The 26,917-nt window shown below is 44.0% G+C and overlaps 2 protein-coding genes across 5 annotated transcripts in view; one reads left to right on the forward strand and one right to left on the reverse strand.

The window, feature by feature from the left end:
- The window catches only part of TOMM70 (translocase of outer mitochondrial membrane 70), a 34,140-nt gene extending 30,325 nt beyond the window's left edge, over positions 1-3,815 (reverse strand). For all 3 annotated transcript variants that reach the window (XM_084843235.1, XM_084843232.1, XM_084843234.1), the window contains exon 1: positions 3,491-3,815. In XM_084843235.1, coding sequence (XP_084699361.1) covers positions 3,491-3,754 — 264 coding nt within the window. In that variant the 5' untranslated portion in view covers positions 3,755-3,815. The remainder of the gene's footprint in view (positions 1-3,490) is intronic.
- Positions 3,816-4,500: 685 nt separating this feature from the next.
- LNP1 (leukemia NUP98 fusion partner 1) overlaps positions 4,501-26,917 on the forward strand; it is a 28,865-nt gene continuing 6,448 nt past the window's right edge. The window contains exons 1-3 of one of the 2 annotated variants that reach the window (XM_084843271.1): positions 4,501-5,715; positions 7,561-7,759; positions 16,333-16,458. In XM_084843271.1, the coding sequence (XP_084699397.1) occupies positions 7,610-7,759; positions 16,333-16,458 (276 nt within the window). In that variant the 5' untranslated portion in view covers positions 4,501-5,715; positions 7,561-7,609. Of the gene's footprint in view, positions 5,716-7,560; positions 7,760-12,438; positions 12,546-12,686; positions 12,741-16,332; positions 16,459-26,917 lie in introns of those variants that run through there. The other variant, XM_084843273.1, reaches the window with a different exon arrangement.

Consider the following 26,917-nt stretch of genomic DNA (forward strand, 5'->3'; position numbering starts at 1 on the left):
TTGTAATGTAATGCATTGTCTCTAAATGGTATATAAAGCTTGGGCTTTGGAAAACCTGTCTGGGAAATGATTTCAAATTTCTAGGAGCCAACACAAATTTTTAGAGGGTTAGGTGACTTGGGGGCTTTGAGAAGCACAGGAGTTTTTTTATCCCTGAATATATGAATGCTATTAAGAAACTGCCTGCACAACAATAAAAATCACCATCTACCAATTTAAAGGAAATAATTACAAGCATGCATATGAACAATTAGTTTTAAAAGTGTATTTCTTTTAAAATAAAATAGTCATTTATTATTTATTATTATATGGGACATCCTGATGCATATCCCCAAGAATATGTTTCACATAGGGCAGTAGCCATTGGCGCTGCTCTGCTTACACAACCGATGTAGCACTAGCATAAATGACCTCAAGTACAATGCCAATAGCGTATGCTGGCATGACAGGTTTTCTGGGGAAGCCCGTCATGCCAGCATATGCTATTGGCACTACGCTAGAGGTCGCTTATGCTAGAGCTACATCAGTGGTGTAAGGAGAGCAGCGCCGTTGGATACTAGCTGTTGAAAATACCTTGTGCTGGCAAGAGAATGCATGCATTAAAATTTCACAGCTTTTTCAAGCCAATTAAAAACCATTCATTTCAGGTTGCATACAAAATTAAGCAACTATCTACATAGAATCAGACCACACAACATTTGCATAATGCAGCAGTGTAGGTAGCTCTACTCTGGTAAACATTACGCCATATAATGGAATACAAATTGCCTTAGTCTCCTGATCCATGGCTTTGGATAACTGGCAAAGCTTTCATGTTCACTGAGCAATTTGAGCAACCATCATCAAATGCAGAAAGAGTACATATTTCACTCTCAACTATTTCTACTTTAACCAAGAACTGCTTATTAGGTATGTGTATCTTCTCTGGCCTGATTCACACAAAGTAACAGTCCTCTGTGGCTCAATTTATCTGCAAGGGCTGCTGTGTTGTGTGGGGTGCCATTTTTGCATGGCGCCTGTGGGCACCTGGCTTGCCATGTTGTTTGAACCCAGGCGGCAGGTGATGTTTGATAGTTAGACAACCCCCAAACAAGCCATGGGTTATTTGATGGTTGTCTAACCCTCAACCAACCCCTGCTGCCCGGGTTCGCACAATGTGACAAGCCTCAGTAAGCCACAGCAAGCCAGGTGCCTCCAGGCGCCATGCAAAAATGGTGCCCATGGACACCTGGCACAGCACAACACCCACAGGTAAATTAAGTCATGGTGGGCTGTGTCATGCAAACCAACCCTCTGTGTTTCTTAATCTGCCCTGAATTGCCTAAAACTATTTCTTTAAGAGTACTCATTCTCAAACTGTGTGCCATGACAAGTGCTGAAATGTACTTTGATTAACCCCTCAGGTTGAATGCATCAGCCACTCTAGGCCCTTCTGAGTGGCCCTATGCAGCAATGATTGCTATTATATGGGACAAAATATTACAGCAGTGGAATCTCAAAAGCATTACCATTGCTCAGAAAGCCTATCTTGCAGTTACAAGAAGGATGCCTGCTTGTTCTGGGAGATGACCAAGAAAATAGTTTTCAATTCAGAATGATTAAACCTAGCTCTATGTAGTTTGATAGCCAAGCAGTCAACACAGTATTCACACATAAGGATGCCTTAAAGCTGTAAAATGAGAAATGCCTGCCTCTGTGCCCTTTTGCACTGCAGTGTGTGGGGTAACAGCTGTAGGATGAGGAGCCATAGGATTCTCCTGACAAAACCTGCTTTTGTTCCCCTGGTACAAAACCTGCTTCAAAGACTATCTACTGCTGCCTTTAAGAACATGACTGATACAGGAGTCTGCATCTTAGTATCTGTACCTTCCAGATAGATAAGAAAAAAATCAAGTAAGAAACAGTCTTAATGCTGGAGTACAGTCCTCTCATATATGTGAGACTGCTTACTTGAAAGCAGCCCCAGGCTAGAATCTCCTTGTAGATGACCTTTCCCCCAATGCCTTAGCTTTCCATTTGCCCAAGGTCCAACTCTGGGAACTCTCTCAAACAGCAATGTGCAATCTGTTGCAGTGCAGTGTTGCGAGGGAGCTGCTGTACCACATGGCTGCCAACATAACTGAATGAACGCTAATGGCTAATTTAAATATTACCGCCTTTGCAGGAAGTCACCAAAAAGCCCTTTGCTGCAATAGTGTTCCACTAAATGGAAGTAATGTTTTAAAGCTCCTCATCATGCATGTTGATAGCATCACCAATGCAATGAATATGAACTTGAGCACACTTCGGGAGAGCGCGGAAGAGAGGAAGGCCTGGCGTGCTTGGTCCATGGGGTCACGAAGAGTCGGACACGACTTAACAAATCATGCATGTTGCCTCAATCACATGCGGTAGCTTCACATCACACCTGCATATCCCTGCCTGTCAGTGCTTACACAGCCTATGTGAGCAAAGAGGCACACACAATATATTTTTAAATCTTACATTCATAGCCTAAGACAGCTGCCACGGGGAAGGGCATAATCTTTCAAACAAACCTATAAAGATATATATCATGTGTGTGGGGGGGTGTTGAACTGATAACTCTTGACTATGGTAACAGAAGTTTGGAATGGCTAACTCAGGGGGGCTCCTATCCTGAACTCATTACAAATTGGGTCCAGCCCCCGCCCTCAAATTTGGACCAATTTCTGATGGGCTTCTTGGAATTGTTGGGAACTACTCCTCTAGACTAGGGGAGGGCAGAATTCTGGCTTGCGGGATTTACTCTGTGTTTTCCTGAAATGCTCAGATCCACTACCTGAAGCCACTACAAGACAGACATTTAGAACTGGACCCTCTGAACACCTGATGAGCACCGGGGGTTGTTTTGAGTGCCAGAACTGAACCGACCTCACAGACCTTCCACTTAAAAAAATAAAAAAAATCCTAGCACTCCAGAGCTCTTGCGAACCTTAAACCATTTGGGAGTGAGAGACCCTTGTTCATCTACTCCAAATCGCCAAGAGGTCCTCCCAGCAGAGCCTGTTCAATCGTCGGTCTACCCCTGCTCTAGACAGCTTTTCCACTTCAATCTGGCGGGGATAAGAAGCGAGAGAGGAAAACCGGGGGTGGGGGTCAGCAACTGGAAGCCCTGGGGCCACATCGGCCCCCTAAGAAGCACCAGCTGCTCGGTCCCGCAGATGCCAACCCAAAGCGAGGAGCTGAGGACTGTGACAAAAGCCCGGCCGAGCAGGGGCCGTTGGGAGCCTAACCGACCCTGCCCCGAGGCACGTGACGTCGAACGCCGAGCTCGCGGCGGCGCTCCTGCCCCGCCCGAAGGGCGCGCGCCACCAACGGCCGGCCCCGGCGCTTTCCGGAGCGGGCCGCCCCTCGCTTCTCCTCACGCTGTCCCCATTCCTCCTCCTCCTCCTGCCGCCTCCCCCAACGCCACACAAAGCCCAGGCAGCCTTTCCCGCGCAGCGCGGCGACCGCCCCGCCTTCTCCTCACCATCTCGTCGCCGCCGGCGCCACCGACGTGGCGGGCTCCGGCGCCGTCGGCGGGCCCCGGGCTGGCCCTTCCCTCGGGGGTCTTCCTCTCGCTCGCGCCCTTGCCTCCGCCCCGCGTCGCGCGCCTCCGCCGGCCCCACAGGTAAAGGGCGCCGGCCCCGAGCAGCAGCGGCGCCCCCACCGCCAGGGCCAGCTGCCAGCGCGGGATCCCCGAGCCCGTCGCGCCCTCGCGCGCAGCGGCCTCCACGGGCTTCGAGGCGGCCATGATTCCCCGCTCGCCTCGGAGCTCCGGCGCTGGCGGCAGCAGAGCGAACCCGGGAGAGAGCGGGGTCAACGGAAGCCAGGGGCATAACGGGAAAAACGGCCCGGGAAAGCTTCCGCTCGCCGCGTTCCCCGCTATCAAGGCTTAGGCTGCGGCGCCGCCTATTGGCGGGGAAAAGTCGGCGCAGTCGCGGCCTAGACGGAGAAAGGCGCCCTGCCACCTGCCGGCAGGAAGCCGGCTTGGCGAAGCTTGACTCACGCCAAGAACTCCGAAACGTTTAGGGTGCTTCCAGACGGGGCGTTCCGAATGCTCCCAGTCAAAAGGATTGTGCAGCTATTCCGGGTGATTCCAGATGAGGCTGTTATCGTCCCCGCCCTGCCTCATGCACAGAATTTTAGAGGGGGGCGGCAAACAATGTCATCTTACTCTCAATCCTCCCAGCTTTCCCACTGCATCTTAAAACCATTTTCTTAACTGCAAAAGATATGTTATGGAAAAAAGACAGAATAGCCGCACAGTCTCTTCTGATTATTAGCGCTAGGAGCCCTCTGGCTTGAAGCAACTTCCATCTTTTCTCCATAAAGGATTTTTTTGTGGGAATAAAAAAAGATGGGAATGAAAAAACACCGGAAATTTACAAGCTGAGGATGACAATGTCTGGACTCCCTGAATGAGGCGAGCCAATTGCAGGATAAAAGTTCCAGCAGGGGTGGGGGGCCAAGAATCATGTACAATTGCTAACACATAACATACACATGTATTTATATATCTATACTGTGGTGTAAAGATAAATTTTGAAGTGCAGATGCTCATCATGACAATCCCCATAGCCACCCCCGCAAGGAGAGTCCAAAAATTCAGGCAGCTGTGTTGATTAACTACATCCCATTAACCAACCTGTTCTAGCAGTTTTTATCTCCACCAGAAGCAAGTCTTTTGTAAAGTTAATGGGTCTTAATTGCCCACCAAGCCATCACAAAATACTTTGCATTACAACAGTGAACAATATATTGACCGGATTCCTATGCTACAGTGGCTTGACAAGCCAAGGTTGCATAAGTGAGGGTTAAATAACCCTCACATAACCTACCCTCACTGTGTTGTGTGAACAGCCCCATTGTTGCTGGGAAAATTCATTCCCACCATGCAGCTCCTGTGAGGATTCCAGCTGAGCTTAGAGGGAATAAGGAATGTTGGCGTCTCTGCTAATAAAAAAGCATCCCTGTGAGTCCTGACTCCACTACACCACTGCATGTAGATGTCAAATATGTGTATAAATACACACTTAAAAAAATAAAGTCAGATCTCATTAAGGAACAACTATTCAGACCATAATTGTGGGAATAATAATCACGTGGTAGGGGGAATGGGATCACAACAGACTGCCCCAACTTATGCACATTCATCTGAAAAGATTCTTCATGAATACAAGTATGTGCATAGGCCACTCTGCACCATCAGGCACCCTGTTTTTCCATTAGGGTTATAACCTGGTAATAGGTGGGTCAAATGTTCTATAGGTTTATTCTAAGTAAGAATGTGCCAAGTGTGCAGTGGATTGCAGCTCTTTCATCATAAAACCTACTTTCTTTCTAATTCTGTTGAGGCTCTCCAGCAGCAAGCCATCTACTTTTTGCTTTCTGGAGATGACAAGAATGAGGAACATTTGGCTGGTGACGGATTTCCTGGCACAATTATCTGAACAAAAGTAACTGGTGGCTGTTTCAAAACTGATACTGCTGAATCTGGGTTGCTCACCTGCGAATAAAACACTTCCTGGATTGCATCTGCTTGTTTGACTCCAACATTCAGTGGAGGGAGCGCATTGCATTTTCCTCCTGTTTTCTTGCCTGAAATATGCAGTGGAGGGAGAAAGATAGGATTTGTTACTGGGGAAGAAGATGATACATGTTTGTTTGAGCCTCTAATTGGATGGGAGGAAGCAACTGCTGTGGTTGATGAAGGTACTGGCATTTGCCTGGCTGATATTTTCACTGGTGGGAGATGTACACTGAACATTGATGATGGCTTTCCTGGTGGTCTTAGTGGTGGAAGAGAAAAATCTGCCATTGCATATGCATCTGTGAGGCTCTCCTAAGAATGAAAAGAAAAATTATCTCTCAGTTGTTGTGTTCTTTAAAAGGGAACAATTCATTCTTCATCATCCCTTCCCTTGGTGGTGGTGGGGTGTTGTTGTTTTTTTGCAGTATCTACAACTGGAAACAAAACACAAAATACTGTCACAAGCTTGGACCCCAATCCTCCAAGCAGTGATAACTCCAGGAGTGCAAGTATTTACCAAGGGTTTTAGTTTCCTTGAATGAGGTTACTGGAGACTCGTGCCATTTTGTAATATTTGTATTTATTTACATTACGCAGGTTGAGCATAGGTGGGGATCTGCAGCATTAATGCCCCAAGAGATACTGTTCCCCATCAGTTTTCTACAATATTTGCCTCCCTTGCATCCTAAAGATGCTTCCAGAACTCCATTTAGCTCTCTGATCCTCCAGCCTGATCTTGCCCCAATCTCCCATTCCTGCAAGTAACTCTAGCTGCTGTCTTTGTTCTTTTCTTACACTTATTCTGAATCAGCCCATTCCCCATAGGGAAAGGGTAAACCCCCTTCCAGAAATTCTCTGGCCATTTCATTAGTCATGCAAAGGGGTGGGAGTCAAGGTGGTGCTCTGATTGTGAATTCTGATTCACCACACTGATCATGTAAAATTTATCCTCATGTTTATATATCTGACTATATTTTGTTAGAGTTCAAATGTTTGTATTTCCACAGATGTGCCCTCATGATTTTGCTAGTAAGCACAGCAATATTTTGTGTTTTTTATTTAAATTGCCAAATGATGCTAAAAAAAAATATTCTGGATCAGAAAGTGTACTCTGGATGGGGATGAGTGAATGAAAAAGATGAGCTGTGCTCCAATAAGCCACTCCATCAGCCAGAACCCAGTTGCTATTGAAGACTCATGTAGAGCCATACCAATATTTACATGATCTCAGCATGTGTGACTGAAGCATCTGTGACTGAGAGGGTGCTATTGTGCTCATGTCAGGCTTGTAGGCATCCCATAGACATCTGGTTGGCCAGTGTGGGAACGGAATGCTGGAGTAGATAGGCCTTTGGTATGATCCAGCATGGTTCTTATGTTCATGTGATTGTCATTTTCAAAGATGAGTTGATGTGCATTGGGACATATACATTATAACATGGACCACTCATACATACAATGGTAAGTTGGCATTGGTGCCTTGCTGTTTCCTATAGGGCTAAGAAGAGGTTTGTAGGCAATATTAGCTAACTATAATGCTAGAATTTCCCCTTTTTGTTCATGTGGGATGTGGAATTTAAATATTAGAAAACAGAAAAGGTTATTTCCTAAAGTCAGTTAAGATCTATATTGTGCCAGTTCCTGAACATGTTCAATACATCAATTCTGTTTCCCTATTGCAAGCCAGATTCAAATCATAGCCTGAGCCTCCCAGGCATGTTATTGTGGACAACTCTCCATTGGTATTGACAGTTGGTGCACTCAGCAGCAAGAATGTGAAGTAGGCAGCCCAGTTCTCTTACCACCTGCAGGGTGTGTGACATTGGGAGTTTCTGTAATGGAATGGTTAGAAGCAAGTAACCATTCTTAAAATAGATTACCAGGCCTTGGCTTGTACTTATATAGACAAGACCAAGGGTGGCACTTGACTAATATATTTGTTGGGTTGCTTTTAGATGGGTTGCAGTGTTTTCTAATTAGAAGGGGCAGTTTTGAAATTACAGCACTATTCCTTTGTTGTTGTGCAGTTCTCTTAATTCAGCAGTGCTGTTTCACATACATATTTCCCATCTGTACATGGACTATGAAGAGGAGGAGGATATCTCCTTTGCAAAATGGATGAGCAGTTTCTGGGGACACAGTGTGATCGATGAAAAGGAAAAAGAAAGCAGAGCATACAGGAAACAGCAGGCAAGATGTTTGGGTGAAAGGAGAACCTCCCTTCCGGTAAGACTCTTGAGTGGAGAAATGTGAAGAGAAAGCAAAAAATGGGGTGAGGAAAGGGTTAATTTTAAAAGATCATCTCTTATGGTGATAGACATCATACCTATGTTGTAATATTTGGTTTTGAAATATGTTTTTACATCATATGCATAGCAAGATGTGAATACTAAATATCAGCATCTATGTCAATACGGTAACTTCACAGAATCAGAGCTAATAAGTGAAATATAGGTTAAGATACAGAGCTCAAACATAAGGATTGTTCAGTACTGAATGAAGATAATGCCTTTATCCCATAAGATCCTGACCCATATTTGCACAACAAAAATTAATAGACATGTTTTATCTGAATGCATTAATCTGAGTTATAATTGAGGAAGAGTCAAGACAACATTAACTGTGAAATGGGAGTCTATCTTAAGCTCTGGCTTCACTGTTAACCACTGGATTTTTTAGTTGTTTAAGATGTATTGATTAAAAAGTTGAGGTGAGGAATTACAGGGGAGGGAGATAAAAAGTTGGGAAATCCCCCATCCCCTACTGCAAACTCCATGGCTAGATGAGCAGCTCAGAGACTAGATCGTGACACACATTCCCCAAATGTATGTTCACACAAACGTCATTCCAAAATACTTTCTTGAGGGCTCTGCCACCCTTGCATCTGAAAAACCTCTTGGTGGAATGATGAATTAGAATTCAATCAGTGGAAGCACATAACTTCCCTCCAATGCCAATAACACACACCCTGCCTCTAACTATTATTTATTTATTTATTATTTATTGCATTTATTTCCCGCTTTTTTTCCTCTTGCAAGGAACCCAAGGCGGCTTACATTATCCTCCTCTCTGTTTTATCCTCACAACAACAACCCTGTGAGGTAGGTTGGGCTGAGAGTCTGTGACTGGCCCAAAGTCACCCAGTGAGCTTCCATGGCCAAGTGGGGACTAGAACCTGGATCTCCCGGTTCCCAGTCCGTCACTCTCACCACTACACTGGCTCTCAACTAATGTATCTTCTATAGGATCTGAGCAATTAATAGTTTATAGCATCCTGGGCTTGGGGAGTGTGTGTGTGATTAGGATGGAAAGATGAATCCCCCGACCATAGCGCACACACACATGCAAGATAAATTATTATTAGGGGCTTAAGCAAGCCTTTCCTCCCCTTGTTTTCCTTTTTCTCAACTGACCCTGAACTGCCCTCAGCTCCTGGAGGGTAATGAGTATGCTGAGTCCCTAAGGGCTCAGTCCTATCGATTGTGCCCTCACTGCTTGGAAGCCTCCGAACTCAGAGGCTTCGGAGATTCCTATGCCCTGCTGGGCTGAAGTCATCAGGGCAGCTGGAACATGGAGGCAATCTTTGCCTCCCCATCCTCCGTCTTTCATCCTCTGAGGACGAAGGCCGGAGGAGGCTCAAGGTATCTCATATCCTGGCCTCTCTGGTCTCCTCCCCTCCCACAGGAACACCTCCTTTCCACCTCTTTAGAGGTCACTTTTCCAACCTCGAAGGGCAACCAGTGCTGCTCTTTCTATGCCAGCTGCAAGGAGGCGGGGGGTCGGATCTCCAACTCCCTCTACTGAGAGCAGAGTACTGTCTCTGACCTTGGAAGGGTTTTTCCAAGCAGTCCTATCATCCCTGGGACGTTCTCCCAGGAACTATAGGATTGCTCTTAGATAGGTTTTTTCTTTTCTTTTTTGCAGTTGGTGGTGATTTCTTTTCTTTAATTTACAGACTCCTATTTTTTCTGCATACCTCCAGAAGTCCTTGAGTATGCAGAAACCCCTAGTTTGTATGTGAGTGGCCTGGCCCAATTTCTCTGCCCCACTCATAAGCATGGGACAACCAAGTTCATATTACAAGTGGATCCACAAAACATATCTTCACCTTTGACAAGAGTGCTGCTATTCAGGATGCCAACCAGCCAACCATGCCCTCTTCCAGGATAGTCCATTCTGTCCCCATCCCCCCCCCCCGTCCCCATTTTCCACTTTTGTCTTCCAAGAGGCACAGCATTCTGTGGCCACTGAACATGCTCAGTTCTCATTAGGGTGTTGTTTTTGGTCTTTTTTGCCCCCTTAGGCTTTATTTTTAAAGATTTTTTGTACTTCTGCAAACCTAGGGGTTCCCTTGAGAATGCTGATACCTCACTCTTGTTTCTCAATGGCCCCATTTTAGTTCCAATTCTGGCAGCACTCACCATCTGAGTTTGCTATAAGAGGGAGTCAGGATGAGCTCAGAATCACTAGGGGAAAGATTAATATGTTAATTAGCCAGTTTTTAAAAGATTAATGTCCTATTAAATTTGAAGATAGACAATGACTGACTCTCTGCTGGGAGAAACATTTTGTGAACCTATCAAACCAAATTCCATGAAACTGTTGCATTTGCCTAACTATCTCATTAAGAATGATTCACATACACTTTTTAGTGTGGTGATATATTAATTATTGGAGGAGCACTGAGTTTTAAATCCATTTCACCATGTGGCTACCAGTTCACAGCTCACCGCCCTACCGGATAACCATCCCCCTCTTTCAGTCTGATTGGGGGGTCAGGAATATTCGTAGACATTACTTTTTATCTGGAGAGTGCAGGGCAGGAAGAAGTTTTGCATCCCCCACATGGCTGCTTTTTCCGAGCAAAATTCCTGTTGACTCTAAAGTGAGTCTTTGCTGAATAAAACCCCAAATGACCTTTAAAATGAATTCAGATCTTCAGAACTCTGTTACTGTTGCTAATACTGCAGATTTAAGGATAAGTACACCAGAGGACAGTAAAAGTGGTGAACAATTATATATTTATTTTTAATACATACACTGTGTATGTATGTGTGGTTTGTAAGTGACAAACAATTATATGGCATATAAACCTGTACTGCAATATTCTTTTTGTAAACTCTAGCATGTTAAGATTCAGATATGGTACATAGAATTTATTCTCTTCACATCAAAGTCGCATCACTCAAAAAGCCACACAAATGCTTAAGGTACACCATAATTACAGTGCAATTCTATGCATGCCTGCTCAGAAGTAAGTTCTACTGAGTTCAATGGAACTTAAATGTGTACAGAATTTCAACCTTAACGGATAAAGTAATTCTGCCACTTACTTGGATTTTTTTAAAAGGATATTCATTACTTTTGCAGAGATACAATTTCTGTAGCCTTTTAGGAGTTCAGGGGATATTAGCATTTTCCAGTTCTTATGGAATCCTGAGATGAAATCGCAGTTTGCTTTACAAGAGAGAATTTAAGAATTGCTTTGATGAATCAGATAATAGTTGCTTTTACACTAGGCCCCTTTAGCACTGCTGAATCACTGCTTTTCCACAATCAGCTATACGCAGAATTAAAATGGAGGTTCCACATAACACTTAGGGCACAATCCTATGGCCGCTAGTCAGCAGCTAGACGGCCATAGGATTGGTCAGTTCCCGGGACCCAACCTTGGAGCCTGTGCTCCGAGGTCAGTTCTTGGAGCCCCGACCTCCACCCCTCCCGTGCCGCCTCGTAGGCAGCACAGATTGGCCCCCCACTCTGCACACGGAAGAGCAGTGTGGAGCGGGGAAAATGGGGCATTGCTGAAGGCAGGGCAGGACGGGGAGGTCAGAAGTGCCGGTACAACACTTACTATGTGTCATCAGGCCACCCCACCCAGCACTCTGAGGTCCTGCGGCTAGACTGCCAAAATTGGCTGTCTAGCCGCAAAAGCAGGATGGCAGGAGTGCAGAGGAGATGCACCCCTCACCAATCCTCCCACCCCGCAGTGGATAGGCAGTTGCCCCTGGGTTCGGAGGCAACCATCGATCCGCATAGGATTGATCCCTTAATATAGCAATATATTACCCTGCAATGTCCTTCCACGTGGCCAAGATCCCCCTGTGACCGTTACTCAGAAGTAAGTCCCATTCAGCAAATATCTCTTGTACCTTTAATTAAAAGCTTCCTGCTTTCCCATTCTGACCTTTTCTTTGCTTCCTGTTGAGCATGGTGGCAGGATTATTAATGAATAACCTGTTAATTCTGCCTTATTTAGCCCCTCTTAATTGCCCCTTAGTGTCAGTTTGTATGGAGGAAGTGTTAATTTTTTATATATATATATATATATTCACTTTAACATAGTGAAATACTGCTATTTCACTCTATACAAATTAAAAACAACTACAACAATGAGGGGAAAACAGTAATTAAAACTTCTGCCCACTGCTATATTCAACAGAAAGCAATAAAAAAACAGGACCTTCTCACAGGAGCTTTTAATTAAAGACACAGGGACCTTAAAATGCCTCAATAGCAGTTTTTCTGTCCACACTGGGTAGGTTTGCATTGCAATTGCATTTTTTTTACATGCCGCAAACCAGCTATTGGAGGAGGAGGGCAACACAGAAAACACTGCACCTGTTCAGACGTCACACTAAGCCATGATGGTTAGGGAATTTCTGCTAACCAAAGTGGCTTAGTGTGTCATGTGGGGGGAGAAAACCATGCTTCTCATGGTTAGGAAGCCACACTGGCTAACCGCCCCCCTGCAGCAGAGTTAAGGGGGCCCAGGTGGCTTACTGTGTTGTCTGGAGGGCTCCCTCGTGGTTAAATGGGCTCCAGAGGACTTCCAGGCTGCGACCATAGAGTCCGTTGGCTAGAGCATCTACCACTGCTGGTGATGCTCTAGCCACCATGGACTTTCTCTATGGTCACATGGCCATTTCGAACACTGGAGCGGACACTGGCAGCCCATTCACACAGCGGAGGACAACAGGATGCACGCTAACCACACCGGGAAGATCGCCAGGTAACTACAGAGGGGGTGGTTTGTGCAACCACATGGTGCCGTGTGGTTCCGCGATTGTCTGGCGGGTCCATGCATCATGGTTTCACTAACCCCTCCTCCATAGTTAGCCTAACCACCCTCTTCCCCTGTGCATCTGAACAGGCCCACTGGAATTCATCGATTTGGTAACAAAATCATCTGGGCTCTTCATAAAAAGTGAGTAAAGAAAGGATAGCAATTCCAGAGTAAAGTGCAGATGTAAAAGCAACCTATGATCCATCTAGTTCCTGGTAGCAGCCAATGAGATGCTACTGAAAGCTTGCAAGCAGGGCATGAATGTCCCCATCAGTTACTCAGAGGTATACTGACTCTGAACATGGAAACTTCATTTAACTATTATGCCTCATAGCCATTGACAAATGCACTCTCCATGATTTGTCTAATCTTTTAAAAAGTTTATCATGACATCCTGTGGTAGAAAATTATTGTACTAAAAGCCTTTCGTAGGGCCTTCTCACTGGGGGTAGCTCCCCAATTATGGAACGCTGCCTCCAGGGAAATTCACCTGGTGCCAATATTGTTTTATTTCTGTTAAGACCTTTTTCTTCTCCCAGGCCTGTTAAATCCTTGCTATTTTAATACCTGCTTTAACTCTTGTTCATTTCTTTGTTAGTTTGGTTCCTCGTTTTTACCCTATTTTTTCAGGTAGCCTTTATACTGTATTTTTATCAGGTTGGCTTTGTATGTACTTTTGTAGTTTTATTATGTTGGTTCTGTATTGTGAGCTTTGTATTCTATTGTATTTTATTCTATTTTAAAACTGTATGATGCTTAGATAATTTGTTATAAATATGATCAGTGAAACAAGGAAAACATAGGATTCTTTAGACCCAGATTATACTGGATAACACCTTTCACCTTCAAGCCTAATTTCTTTTAGTTGTAATGACCTTGTACATGCTACTTTTCCATATATGTGGTACAGTATTTATCATTATAAAACTTCTTTAAAACCCCAAGATACCTGTTTTCAGGATGTTTTAATTAGCTCATTTGTGGCTACTTTTGCTGAAGGAGTTCTTTGAAGAATAGGTCAATGTTCAGTGCACATAGTGGATACTACAGGCTACAGCAGACACCCAGTCAAGTTACTGTAGGCCCTTCAACTATTACACTTGTCCCGTTGTTAATTTATTTTATTTTTTTGGAAGAACAGAGTTCCCTGCAATGAGAGGAAGTATACACACTCTAGTTCGCTCATTCAAATATATATATATAGATATATATATTTGTTAATCAGCATGCAATTTTAGATGTAATAACAAATTGTACCGTTAGCAGTAAAGCTTTTATGGTATAAAATGTACACCCAAATGAAGCAGAGTATTTTTTCAGTAGTAATTACCACAGTTAAGGTAAATTTTGATTTTAGGCACAAACGTAATAGAAAATCATCTTCATGCATATTAGGGAGCAATCTTATGGCACCTTGACAGTGTCTGGGAGACCGTGGGATACTTTGGATTCCTGGATCCAAAGCTGGAGACAGCACTCCTCCCTCAGGTCTGGGAATCCTTGCTCCCCTTGCCCACACAGTCAGCATGGAGAATCATAGAATAGTACAGTTGGAAGGGGCCTACAAGACCATCAAGTCCAACCCCCTGCTCAATGCAGGAATCCAAGTCAGAGCATCCTTGACAGATGGCTGTCCAGCCTCATCTTGAACGCCTCGGTGTGGGAGAGCCCACCACCTCCCCAGGTAATTGGTTCCATTGTTGTATTGCTCTAACAGGACGTTTTTCCTGATGTTCAGCCGGAAAGAACCGCCTTGGCTGCCTCTCCAAGGTTGAAAAGGGGGTGGAGTGGAGGGGCCAGGTTATGCTGTATTCCCAGGCCTCTCTAGCCTCTTTCCCTCCCCCTCCACAGCACCCCAGCTAGATGGGCGAAAAAGCCCATCTAACTAAAATGCAGAGTGGGAGGTGCGGCGGAGGCAACAGTCACCTCTGCCAGTCCTGCTCTGCACTGGATGCTAGTAAGCCTCCGAGTTTAGAGGCTTATGAGTATCCAGCATGGATGTCATAGGATTATGCCCTTAAGAACCTATTTTGATGATGCCAAGAATTTTTGTTGGCCCACAAGGGAATCCTGCATAAGATTGACTGCCAATAGCTCTGATTTTGGCCAAATGCATTGGCATTCACACTGTCCTGAATAATTGGGGACCTCCTCAGAGAGATCTCCAGCTTCCTAGAGCCACGAAGGAGAATGTAGAAACAGCTTGGCTGGTTTGCCTTATACTCTGCAGTCTCTGCTGGATGACAAGCCTTAGCAGGATCCAATCCCCACTTTATCTCCCTCAGTAGCATGAAACAAGCAGTAAGGTGCAATGCTCCATGGCTTCCCTAGCTACCACCCCACAACCTAGTGGTTCCAAATTAAAGAGTTTATTTACGGCTAGGTTGGGATTACAGATAGGTTTAGGCAAAGCAGGCAGATTGCATGAAAATAAAATGTAACAGTTTACAGCTGTAACTAGCCTAGACAATCTTAAAGAGGAATCTCAAAGTTCTGGTTTTATTCAGGTAGGCCTTTGTCATATAAGCTGGTCTGCTGCGAAAGGGTTTTTTTAATTTGCTGGTGCTGCTTCTTTGATGGTTGTCTTTTAATTGTGTTTTTAATTTGTTTTATGTTATGTTTTAATATTTTGTTTTAATCATGTTGTTATTGTTAACATGACAGGTAGATTACCAGGAAATTGAGAAGCTACATTTGATTTTTAGAGACCAACGCTTTATTCTAAGGCTTTTCTCGTTATACTTTAGTGAACAAGTAGAAGTAAAGATATTCACTGCATAGCAAGCAATTAGCAGTATTAGAGTTAAAACAAAGAGAACACTGTTAATAGCAAAACAGTGAATTTCATATTTTAGAGACCCTAGAGTGGCCATGTGTTCTACCTTACAGAGGCCAATCCTCTATTTGAAGGCATCCTCTATTTGAAGAGCTGGCCAGTCCAAGTCTGGTTTAAAGGTAAAGGACCACAAGAAGGGAGAGAAGGGACCCTGAAGCCCATCAACAGTTAGTTTGTGAATAGCAGACTGTACAGGCATAATGTTCCGTGGTCACCATCTTTCACACTATGGTGAGATGCATCCTATTTAAATTATAGTGATAATTTCTAAATTTGCATTTCAACATATATATTAGCATATGCAAATGTTAAGCAGATCCCTACGTCTTTTTTGGTGATGCTTTCCCTAAATGGCCATCTAAAGAGAACCTGTTTGCAAAGTTTGAAGCAATGCATTTTTTTCCCCTCAGCATTCAATTACAGGAAACTTAAGTACCAGAGAATTACTGGAATGTTTTGAGAATGCCAATAATCTTATTTGAAATGGTGTCCCAATTGATACAGACATTTAAGAAAGCAGTTATTTAATCAAAGCAAAATTGCAGGAATGAAAGCGTAATCTTTCTATTTATGGAATTTGCTGCTATTGCAGTTTTCTGCCAGTAAGTTGCTGTGCTAAGTAGCCCAAGCTGCACATATCTATATAGCTTAAACAAACAGAACTGTGTATATGCAGCAATAGCATAATTAACATAGTGTTTCACTGACATAATGTGCTAACGAATAAATAGTTAAGATCTATTTCACATAATATCCTGTCACATGAGTTTTCCATTTGATAGCTAATGTTCATGATCAAGCTGTCTCCCCTGCCAGGTGGATACACCTTTTATTCTGTGACAGATTTCTGTATAAAGGCTATTTATATTTTTATTGAATAAGGATTTTTTTTTACAGGCCAAGCTTTCTTCCATCCATATGACAAGACTTCATGGTTCTCCCAAGATCCCATCATCAGGCCATCTGAAGGGTTGCAAAGAATTGCAAAAAGACCAAGATACAAAATGCCATTGTCATATGAAGGCAAGCAAAAAATCTTTGAATGGGTATTCTTTCCAGGGGACAAGTGGCCCAAACGGTAGATCAAACTCCATCCAGGAGTTTTCAGAATCATTTGAGAGGCAACTGCATTTCAGAAACAAGCACTCAGATTCTTTGGTAGGTAGCAATTATTTTTAAGCGGCATAAAAACCTTGAAGACATTCCTGTCAAAGGTATGCTTAGTATATGCTTGTTGTTGTTGTTGTTCAGTCATTCAGTCGTGTCTGACTCTTCGTGACCCCATGGACCATAGCACACCAGGCCTTCCTGTCCTCCGCTCTCTCCCGGAGTGTGCTCAAGTTCATATTCATTGCATCGGTGATGCTATCTAGCCATCTCATCCTCTGCCGTCCCCTTCTCCTTTTGCCTTCAATCTTTCCCAGCATCAGGGTCTTTTCCAGGGAGTTTTCTCTTCGCATTAGGTGGCCAAAATATTTGAGCTTCAGCTTCAGTATCTGTCCTTCCAATGAGCACTCAGGGTTGATTCCCTTTAGGATGGACTGATTTGACCTCCTTGCAGTCCAGGGGACTCGTAAGAGTCTTCTCCAGCACCACAGTTCGAAAGCATCCATTCTTCGGCACTCAGCCTTCCTTACAGTCCAGCTCTCACAGCCATACATTGCTACTGGGAAAACCATAGCTTTGATTAGATGGATCTTTGTCGGCAAGGTGATGTCTCTGCTTCTTACTATGCTGTCTAGGTTTGCCATAGCTTTCCTCCCAAGGAGCAAGCGTCTTTTAATTTCATGGCTACAGTCACCGTCTGCGGTGATCTTGGAGCCCAAGAAAATAAAACCTGTCACAGCTTCCATTTCTTCCCCTTCTATATGCCAGGAAGTGATGGGGCCAGATGCCATGATCTTAGTTTTTTTAATGTTGAGTTTCAAACCAGCTTTTGCACTCTCCTTGTAGCAGCCATATCAGGGGTCAGACTAAGTAGCCTCATGCAGTCTCATGCTTCATGTTCTTGCTGAGCTCTTTCTCCCTTGAATATATTGTTGTAAGCTGACGAGACACAGGAATTCCTTATCTTGTCAAAGGTCATATAACTGTATATCTTGTTCTCTGCTGTTCTCTTCTGTTCTCTCCCTATCATGGCTACCCTATAACCCAGTTCTTGTATTATAAACAATAGTGCTAGGAGAAGAAATGTTGAGGATTGCAACCCCACGCGGGAGGGGGAGGAGGAGCCGTTTCATATGTGTCACAATGTCTATAAAACCAATGTGCTAATGTAAATCGGGGCTTCTGGCTCTTTGGAAACGATTCCAGCCTTAAGCCCGCGCGTTAAATAAAGAATCTCTTTTTCCTTCACTCCGTGGTCTCTCTGACTCTGGGTTCTGCAACATAAATGGTGCCGTGACTCGGATGTGGCAGGCTCTGAGCCAGACAGGTGGCAGTTGCCTGCTCTTGATCGCCGCACCGGGAAGACGAGCTCGGCGCATGCCTCCCTTTCTTGGCGCCACCGACCTTTTTGTCGAGTGAATGGGAGAAAGCCTGCACCGGGATCGCCCAAACGGCAGCGAGCAGCAAGAGAACCTTGGGAAGCGGAGGAAGGAACTTGAGCCCTGCCTGTATCGCAGCTGCAATTGAGTTGAAACCCACATTGGAAGCCTTCAGGAGAAAGGCAAGTATATGGGAAAAAGAGGGCCCCGCCTTTAGGGAGAAAGGCCACTGGGCAGAAAAAAAGAGGGCCCCGCCTTATGAAGAAGGTCAGTGTTGGTGGTATACGTATACAAAAGAACCTACTCCTTGCGGGTAGAAGGGGGGCCTGATCACACCCCCGAGCGGGCGCCAGTACCTAGCACGCCAGTACTCAGTAGGAAGCTGAGGAAGCTGGGGAAGCCGTTTTCCGCTCTAGTAAAAAGTGGGAAAAGTGGGTGGCAGGGACATATGGATGTAGTGGAGAGATTGATGATTGTGTGAGTGGCTACTGCGGTTTCTGACGCATACCGTTGACCGTCCGGGTGCCCAGGCCAGTAGCAAAGTGCGTGGTGTGAAAAATCCTCTTGTGTTGGCCAGTGAGACCCCTTACTCACTGACCAATTCCCATTCCCTAATTGTGTCTGTCTTCAATTTAGGAGGGAGGCTATGGGTGGTGGGGGAAGCAAACCTTGCACCCCCTTGAGATGTATGTCAAACAAAGAAAGAAAAAGGTTTTTTTTTTTAAAAAAGATTCAGAATAGAAAGAGAAAACAGCAAAAAGCTCAAGGTCGAGCTGAGAGGAAAAAAAACAAGATCTGAGGCTGTTAATTAGAAAAATGTTGCAGGACAGTCTGGCTTTTAACAAAGCGTAGGAGCGTGAGAGTGTAAGGCCAAAGAAGTAGCTGTTAGCCTAGCGCGCCGAGAGAGGGGGGGCAGGCAAATTGCCCACAACGTTCTGAGTTGTGCAACATCCTCACCTCGCCTAATTGAGATGAAATCCCTAAGAAATGGAAACTGAAAATGAAGACCCAGAAGATGAAGGCAAAATAGAAAATAAAGGTGAAGAATCAGCCCCCAGAGCACAGGCTAGACCCCTCTTCGAGTGAAAAGTGTGCCATAAGACTGTCCCAAAGCAGAATGAAGCAGAAAGACCATGTTGAAGATCTCTGTCAAGGTAACCATGTTTAGCTTTGAACTGTGTTAAAATTGCATAGAGCCTGTAGCTACTGACCATCGGCTATATGATTTCTGAAGAGCGTAACCATTAAGCTTTTGCCGTGGGATTCCCTGCAATGAAGAAATCTCACTGATTTGAGTGTCCAGTGTTACACTGCCTAAGTGTGTGTGCTAAAGAGACCGAGAAACCAGACAGCATGTTCCTGGCCAAGCCAAAATCATGCTACTGCCATGCTCCTGAAAGCTGCAATAAACTGTGTAAGCTGGGAGACCCAACCTGATTGAGAAGAAAAGAAGATATTGGAGCAACTGTCTTAAAAAAACAATGAGATCTGTGTAGCTGGCTGGCTGACGCTGTCAGTGATGTTACAACTTTAAATTAAGACTGTTTTCCTGTTTGAGACCCCAGTGAAGAAACCTGAACCGAGTTATTTGTTGCCCGTGCCAAAGCAAGAATTTGGTGGCCCTGTAGGTGTCCTGTTTTGAGCTTGGGATTTACAAATACAAACAAACTGAGAAGCTTGCCTTTGAAGTCCTGCAAATCACCCCACCGCCTCCCTGAAGATTAATGGCTGCCTGAAAAATGCAAGTATAAGGCGATGCCCATCACCCCCCAGCGTCCTGAATTTCGGCACTCAGTGTTTCAGTGCTTTCGTGTACCAGGTTAAAAGAGAAAAAAAAAGAGTAAGTTTTTAAAATGTCTGTGAGAGAACCTGACAGAAGTAAAATAAAATTTACAGAGGAGTTGCCCAGGTTAAAGCGTCACGGCTAGAGAGCTGAGCTGTGCCGCTCTGTTTAGACAGAGGCCTTGCTAAAAAGTTAAAGGCCCTTGTCTGTCAGAAGGGGTGTAGGGCCACACTTTCCCTTTTTAAACTCATGCAAAAGTAGAGAGCCTTTGCTGGAAACATCGCATCTTCATTGCCCAGAGCCTTCACTGTTTGCCTCCATCATCATCTAGGCTTTTTAGAGACACTCTGCACATGAACTAAAATTTTAAATTGTCACAAACTTGCCATGGACAGTGCTATGAAGCTTTTGATAAACTTGAACTCTCATCGCTGTGGACCGTGTGTCTATGTTTGTAGTCAGCTCAGTGTACAGCAGGCTGAGTTTGATCTGTGACTTTTAGATTTCCTTCTGCCAGAACTCATGCAGCATAGAGTTGCCGATGCAAAAATGGTGACCTAGAACTCTGCGTGTGTGGGTATGCCTGTCCCTTAATTTTGATGAGCCCTGAGCTTTCAGCCAGAAGAGCAGTATGATTGCTGGATCTGCTCCATCATGCCTTACCATGCAAAAAGTGTTTTCCATTCATTGTGTTAAATTGCAGAAAAAGTTTGTTGTGTATATTTTATGATTTCTTAGATATCATAAAGTATATGTAATATTTGCAGATTAGTGTTAGTTGCAACTCCAAATGATACTAAGTGTGGTTCCCAATGGATGACGAAGAGAAAAGACAAAAGCAAATAGAAAAGAAGGAATAGAGAAAGTAGAAGACAGATAGAGAAGAGAGAAAAAGAAAAGGCAAAAGGCAAAGAAAAAACATTTGTAAAAAAGAAGCGTGGCCATAGTTGCCCCCAGGATAAATTAAAAGCAGCTGATTGTGCCTGGAGCTTATTACCTGGGGTAAAGTAGCCACAATAATGTAATAGTTCTTTAAGATAAAGAAAATCTAACTAGAAGGAGAAGAAGAGCCTATCCCAAATGTGTGTCAGTGGGACTAGTGTAAGGCAGAAAAGTTTAAGTAAGTTTAACTTGAAAAAGACAAATAAAGAGACAAGGCTGGTGCATGGAGCAGAAAGTTTTATATAAAAAGTTTGAAACATGATCTGCAATACAGGCAGATCAGCAAAGAAAAAGAAAGCAAAAAAAAGAGAAAAAATTTGTCTTCCCATACTAATAAATAAAAAGTGTTATCAAGCACTTTGGGAAGCGAAGTTGTTTACAGGAAGCTGTGCCTGAGAACCAAACACTTCTAGCCTATGCTGAAAATGCTTGCTAGTGTTATGGGTAACATGTATGGTATAAAACCCATTTAGCGCAATAGCTCGTGGTTCAGAGAAGCTGTCTGATCCAACCATTAAGTACGCCTGTGTGCTGTAAGTTACCCAATAAAGTCTCCTTATAAATAAATCCCCCCCTCGCTGGAATCCCAAAACACAAGTGCGGCTAGGGCGCCTCACCCAGTATCAAACCCTGCTGTTAGAAGCCATGAAAGCAGGTATGAAGAAGTCAATTAATATGACCAAAGTGTCTAAAGTGCTGCAAGGTGCCACCAAGGCCCCAGAGCGTACTTGGAGCGTCTTTCAAATGCCTATCGCCAGTACACCCCCCTTGACCCAGAGGCCCAAGAAGACGTAAACGAAAAAAAAAAAAAGAAGAAGACCCGGCAGAGGCAGAAGATTCTTAAAAAAAGAACCAGTGTGCCCAGTGTGGACAAGATGGACATTAGTGGCATGAATGCCCAAATAAAATAAATCAAATACACAAAGGAAAAAAAACCAAAGAGGCCAGAATGGGCGAAGAGGGAGACAGCTTGAGAAGGGCCGTGACATTGACTGTGAGGGGCCGTGACATTGACTTCATAATTGACACTGGAGCAGCATCAAAAGCAAGCAAACGTTAGCCTTAAACAAGAAGTCCAAACACTGAGCAAAGTTCTTCAAGCCCAGCGCCGCTTTGTCTTAAAAAAATAAGCCATTCCCATCACAGAAGCTCATCCTTTCCAACCAAGAGTTAAAGTATGAGTTAAAGAGGAAAAAATAACCCTTTGACTCCCAGATGGAAAGAACTCAGAACTGTCATACTTTCCACCCCCGCAGCTATGAAAGCAGCTGGAGTTAAACCCTGGATACATTGGACACGAGTCAAGAGAGCGAGAGGGGGAGAGTAGACTGTAAACAGAAATCCTGAAAATCCTTTAAAAATCATTCTGAAAAAGCAGTAAGAAGACTCAGGCTAGACCTTACTGTGGACACACCGGGAAACTGTCCCCCTGCGTACGGTCAGACCTGCAACTGGAGAATTGAAGAAGGGGACTAGACCCTACTGCAGCTTGCCAGGTGAATAGCTGCCCAGCGTACGGTCAGATCCCAAAGAAGATCAAACATGCGTGTTGTAGTGTTAGTAGTGTTGCATTGTGTTTCCTTAATAAGGTGCAAAAAGGGGGGTCTGCCCCTAGAAAAAGAAGTTTGTCCCAGTGATTTGCTGATAATTACTGGCTTCACCTGGCTAACATCATAAAAATAAAACATTTTTGTTTGCCAAGAGGTATACCTGCAAACAGGCTTATTAGCTCTTGCCTAATAACTGTCTGTAGACATCCTGGGAAAATTCAAAAAGATACCATGTTAAAAGTTTATGGTGTAAGTTTAACTTATTCCCAAAATGCTAATTGGGGCATGGTTGCAAAGATCCTACCCCCTACAGAGTTCACTCTACGCACCCCCATCATTGCTGAAACAAATGCTACGTGTGCACAAATGCTTAATTGTCAAAAATTTTCCAGAAAATATAAAGCTATCCCTGGCCCCCTTCCACTGAAATAAAATTCAAAACATATCTTTTAATGATGCCCACATACTTTTGCCTCATGGATGGTTTTAGACATGTAATTCCCGCACTTGGTCATTCATTCCTGCCAACTTGTCTGATAACCACCCATGTTGCCTCAGCCGCCAATTGAACTGGTGCCAATTCTTCCCCTGTAGCCCGAGAAAATCCGTCAACGGCAGCCTCGAGCACTCCAACTAACTAAAAATTGTAATAGTCATGTGCAGTTATATTCTGACTCAGAAAAATTGGCCTTAGCAATGTCACTAGTTGGGGTTCCAGGTTTAGCCTTGGCTAATGGTCTAAAGAACAACTGGTTAGCTTGCAGCTTAGCCAAAAGCATAAATGCCACCTCACGAGCATTGTCATTGTTAAATAAAGAGTTGCGTGATCTAAGAGGTGCAGTTCTAGAAAATAGAGCTGGTATAGATTACCTCTTCCTTCTTCATCATTTAAGTTGTGAGACACACCAAAAGCTCTGTTGTTTTAACTTAACTGATAATGGCAATGCTGTAGATGAACAGATCAACAAGCTGCACAATATAGTAGCTAACAAAACAATAAGACAAAACAATTAGCTCAATCAGTTGACCCCTTGGCTTCCAGATCTTAGCTGGTTTAAAGCATTGTTCATCCTAATTCTACCAGTGTTGTTCATAAAGATACTGTTATGTCTCTGCGTTCCTTGTCTTATGCGCTGTTTAACCAATCTGGTTTATGTCTCAGCTAGTAAAACTGCTGCCCTCTACGCTCTAATAGCCCAACAAGAGGCTAAGTAATATGTATGTCACAAAAAGCTTTGTATAGTTATCAGAAATGCTATAATTGTAATGAAATTATGCATTTAAGGGGGGAATGTAGCAGCCATATCAGGGGTCAGACTAAGTAGCCTCATGCAGTCTCATGCTTCATGTTCTTGCTGAGCTCTTTCTCCCTTGAATATATTGTTGTAAGCTGACGAGACACAGGAATTCCTTATCTTGTCAAAGGTCATATAACTGTATATCTTGTTCTCTGCTGTTCTCTTCTGTTCTCTCCCTATCATGGCTACCCTATAACCCAGTTCTTGTATTATAAACAATAGTGCTAGGAGAAGAAATGTTGAGGATTGCAACCCCACGCGGGAGGGGGAGGAGGAGCCGTTTCATATGTGTCACAATGTCTATAAAACCAATGTGCTAATGTAAATCGGGGCTTCTGGCTCTTTGGAAACGATTCCAGCCTTAAGCCCGCGCGTTAAATAAAGAATCTCTTTTTCCTTCACTCCGTGGTCTCTCTGACTCTGGGTTCTGCAACATCCTCTTTCACCCTCAACAAGAGGCTCTTGAGATCCTCTTCGCTTTCTGCCATTAGAGTGGTATCGTCTGCATATCGGAGGTTGTTGATAATTCCCCTGGCAATCTTAATTCCGACCTGTGATTCATCCAACCCGGCGTTTCTCATGATGTACTCTGCATATAAGTTAAATAGGCGGGGTGACTATATGCAGCCTTGTCGTACTCCTTTCCCAATTTTGAACCAATCGGTTGTTCCATGTCTGGTTTTTACTGTTGCTTCTTGACCCTTGTACAGGTTTCTCAGGAGACAGGTAATGTGGTCTGGTACTCCCATCACTTTAAGAATTTGCCACAGTTTGTTGTGATCCACACAATCAAAGGCTTTAGCGTAGTCAGTGAAGCAGAAATAGACATTTTTCTGGAATTCTCTTGCTTTCTCCATGATCCAGCGAATGTTGGCGATTTGATCTCTGGTTCCTCTGCCTCTTTGAAACCGAGCTTGTACTTCTGGTAGTTCTCGGTTCGCATACTGCTGAAGCCTAGCTTGTAGGATTTTGAGCATCACCTTGTTGGCATGTGAAATGAGCGCAATTGTACGGTAGTTTGAACACTCTTTGGCGTTGCCCTTCTTTGGAATTGGAATGTAAACTGACCTTTTCCAGTCTTGCGGCCACTGTTGAGTGTTCCAAATTTGTTGGCATATTGAGTGCAGCACTTTAACAGCATCATCTTTTAGGATTTTAAATAGCTCAGCTGGAATACTGTCATCTCCTCTAGCTTTGTTATTACTAATGCTTCCTAAGGCCCACTTGACTTCACTCTCGAGGATATCTTTCCTGTATAGTTCTTCTGTGTATTCTTTCCACCTCTTCTTAATCTCATCTGCTTCTGTTAGGTCCCTGCCTTCTTTGTCCTTTATCATGCCCGTCTTTGCACAAAACGTTCCCTTGAGATCTCCAATTTTCTTGAAGAGATCTCTAGTCTTTCCCATTCTGTTGTTTTCCTCGATTTCTTTGCATTGTTCATTTAAGAAGGCCTTCTTGTCTCTCCTTGCTATTCTCTGGAACTCTGCATTCAGTTGGATATTTCTTCCCCTTTCTCCCTTGCTTTTCGCTTCCCTTCTTTCGTCAGCTATTTGTAAAGCCTCTTGGCTTTCTTGCATTTCTTTTTCTTTGGGATGGATTGAGTTGCTGCCTCCTGAACAGTGTTACAGACCTCCGTCCATAGTTCCTTCATAGTTCCATCCGTAGTCCCTTCATAGTTCCGTCCATAGTCCCTTCGCCACAACAAGGCAGTGATCCATGAAGGGGTTAGTATATGCTACTCTACCTCAATTAGAAGTGTTTTTAAATTATAGTCATTTAGGGAGCAATCCTGTGGCCACTACTTAGTGGCTAGACGGCCATAGAATATCTAGGTTTGTGGGAACCAACCTAGGAGCCCGCAATCTGAGATCAGTTCCCGGAGATCCGACCTTTCCTTCCTTCCGTGCTGCTTTGCAGGCAGTTACTGCCGCACTCGGAAGAGGAGCACAGAGCGGCCAAAATGGGGCATTCTGGGGGGCATTCCAGGGCAGGGAAGGTGGAAATGCCAGTATGACACATCCTATGTGTCATCCAGCAGCTTCCTCCCCCACTCCGCCTTCCCACCAGCTAGACAGCTGTCTAGCCGCAAACGCGATCCTCTCCGTGCTTCTCCTGCCCTGCATTGGATAGCAGTTGCCTCTGAGTTTGGAGGCGGACGCCTGTCCCCATAGGATTGCGCCCTTAAAGTGTTCTGACTCTTAAGTGGTGATGTGGGTGAGTGTGAAAAATGCTTAGCCCAACCACTACTTTATACTGTGCAATCATCTATATCACAACCAGTTAGATATCAATGTGGAATAATTATAGAGGGAACAATCCTGTGGCCCCTAGACAGCTCTCTTAATTACTCTAGTGCAGTCTTCCCCAACCAGGTGCCCTCCAGATGTATTAGAGTACAACTACTATTATCCCTAACCTGCACAGGTGGTGTTGGTTGGAGATGATGGGAGTTGTAGTCCAATACATCTGGTGGGCACCAAGTTGGGGAAGGCTGCTCCAGTTCAGGCCCCATTCACTTTTGTCTCCATTTCTAACTGGGCTTATGTACTATCCAGATATGTATTCTGCCCATGTTCTGTTCTTTCTGACCATTCTTGAGTGTAGGAGTGGATCACATAAACTGCTTTTTCACCTGACAGTTGCTTTTAAGCTTTTTTCTTTAAGTTTCCCCCTGCTTAGTCTTTTTATGTTACCAGATCCTGACGGGCTCATTATTCTCAGCATTTTTCCCCCTCCCACCCTCATCTAACTGCTCAACCAATCATCAGTGTTTTACCTCACTTTGGATTCACTAGCTTTACTTCATGTGGGCATGGATAGAACTTGCACATGCTTATTTCAAGACAGAAAACCTAGTGCTCAGGTTATTATCCTAACTTATAAATGATCTTACAATGAAAGCCTGTGTGGTGTAGCAGACAGTGTTGGAGCAGGTCACAGAAAACCAGGCTTCAAAACCCTGCTCAGCCATAAGCTCATTGGGTGCTTTTGAGGCTGTTGCCATCTCTCAGCCTAATGTATCTCACAGCTTTGTTGCAAACATAAACTGCGGAGGGGAATACATCATGAATGCAACTTGATGGTGATGTATTGGTATTGCTTGTTTCTCAAGTGAAAGGGCCTCTAAAATAATTTGCAGCTATACGGTAAATTCCCTAGAGAAGTAGGTTTTTGTTGATATTTTGATACAAATTGTACTGTATATCTTTCTCTGTCATGATTTGTTTTAGTAATTTATCTCAACCCAGACATTGACCTGGTTTGCATGTCATGACAGCACTTCCTGGGTTGTTTAACCCAGGAATTGTCCAGCACAGGTGGAGTACACAAATTGCGTGCGAGCCCTTTCTGCTGTTAATTAACAACCCAAGTATGCCTGTTTCTTGATGTGCGAACCTGGAAACTCTGGGCTGTTTATAAGTC

The sequence above is a fragment of the Heloderma suspectum genome, chromosome 3 (genome assembly GCF_057233095.1).
Source record: "Heloderma suspectum isolate Gila_16-S chromosome 3, 16-S_ref, whole genome shotgun sequence".
Classification (NCBI taxonomy): Eukaryota; Metazoa; Chordata; class Lepidosauria; order Squamata; family Helodermatidae; genus Heloderma; species Heloderma suspectum.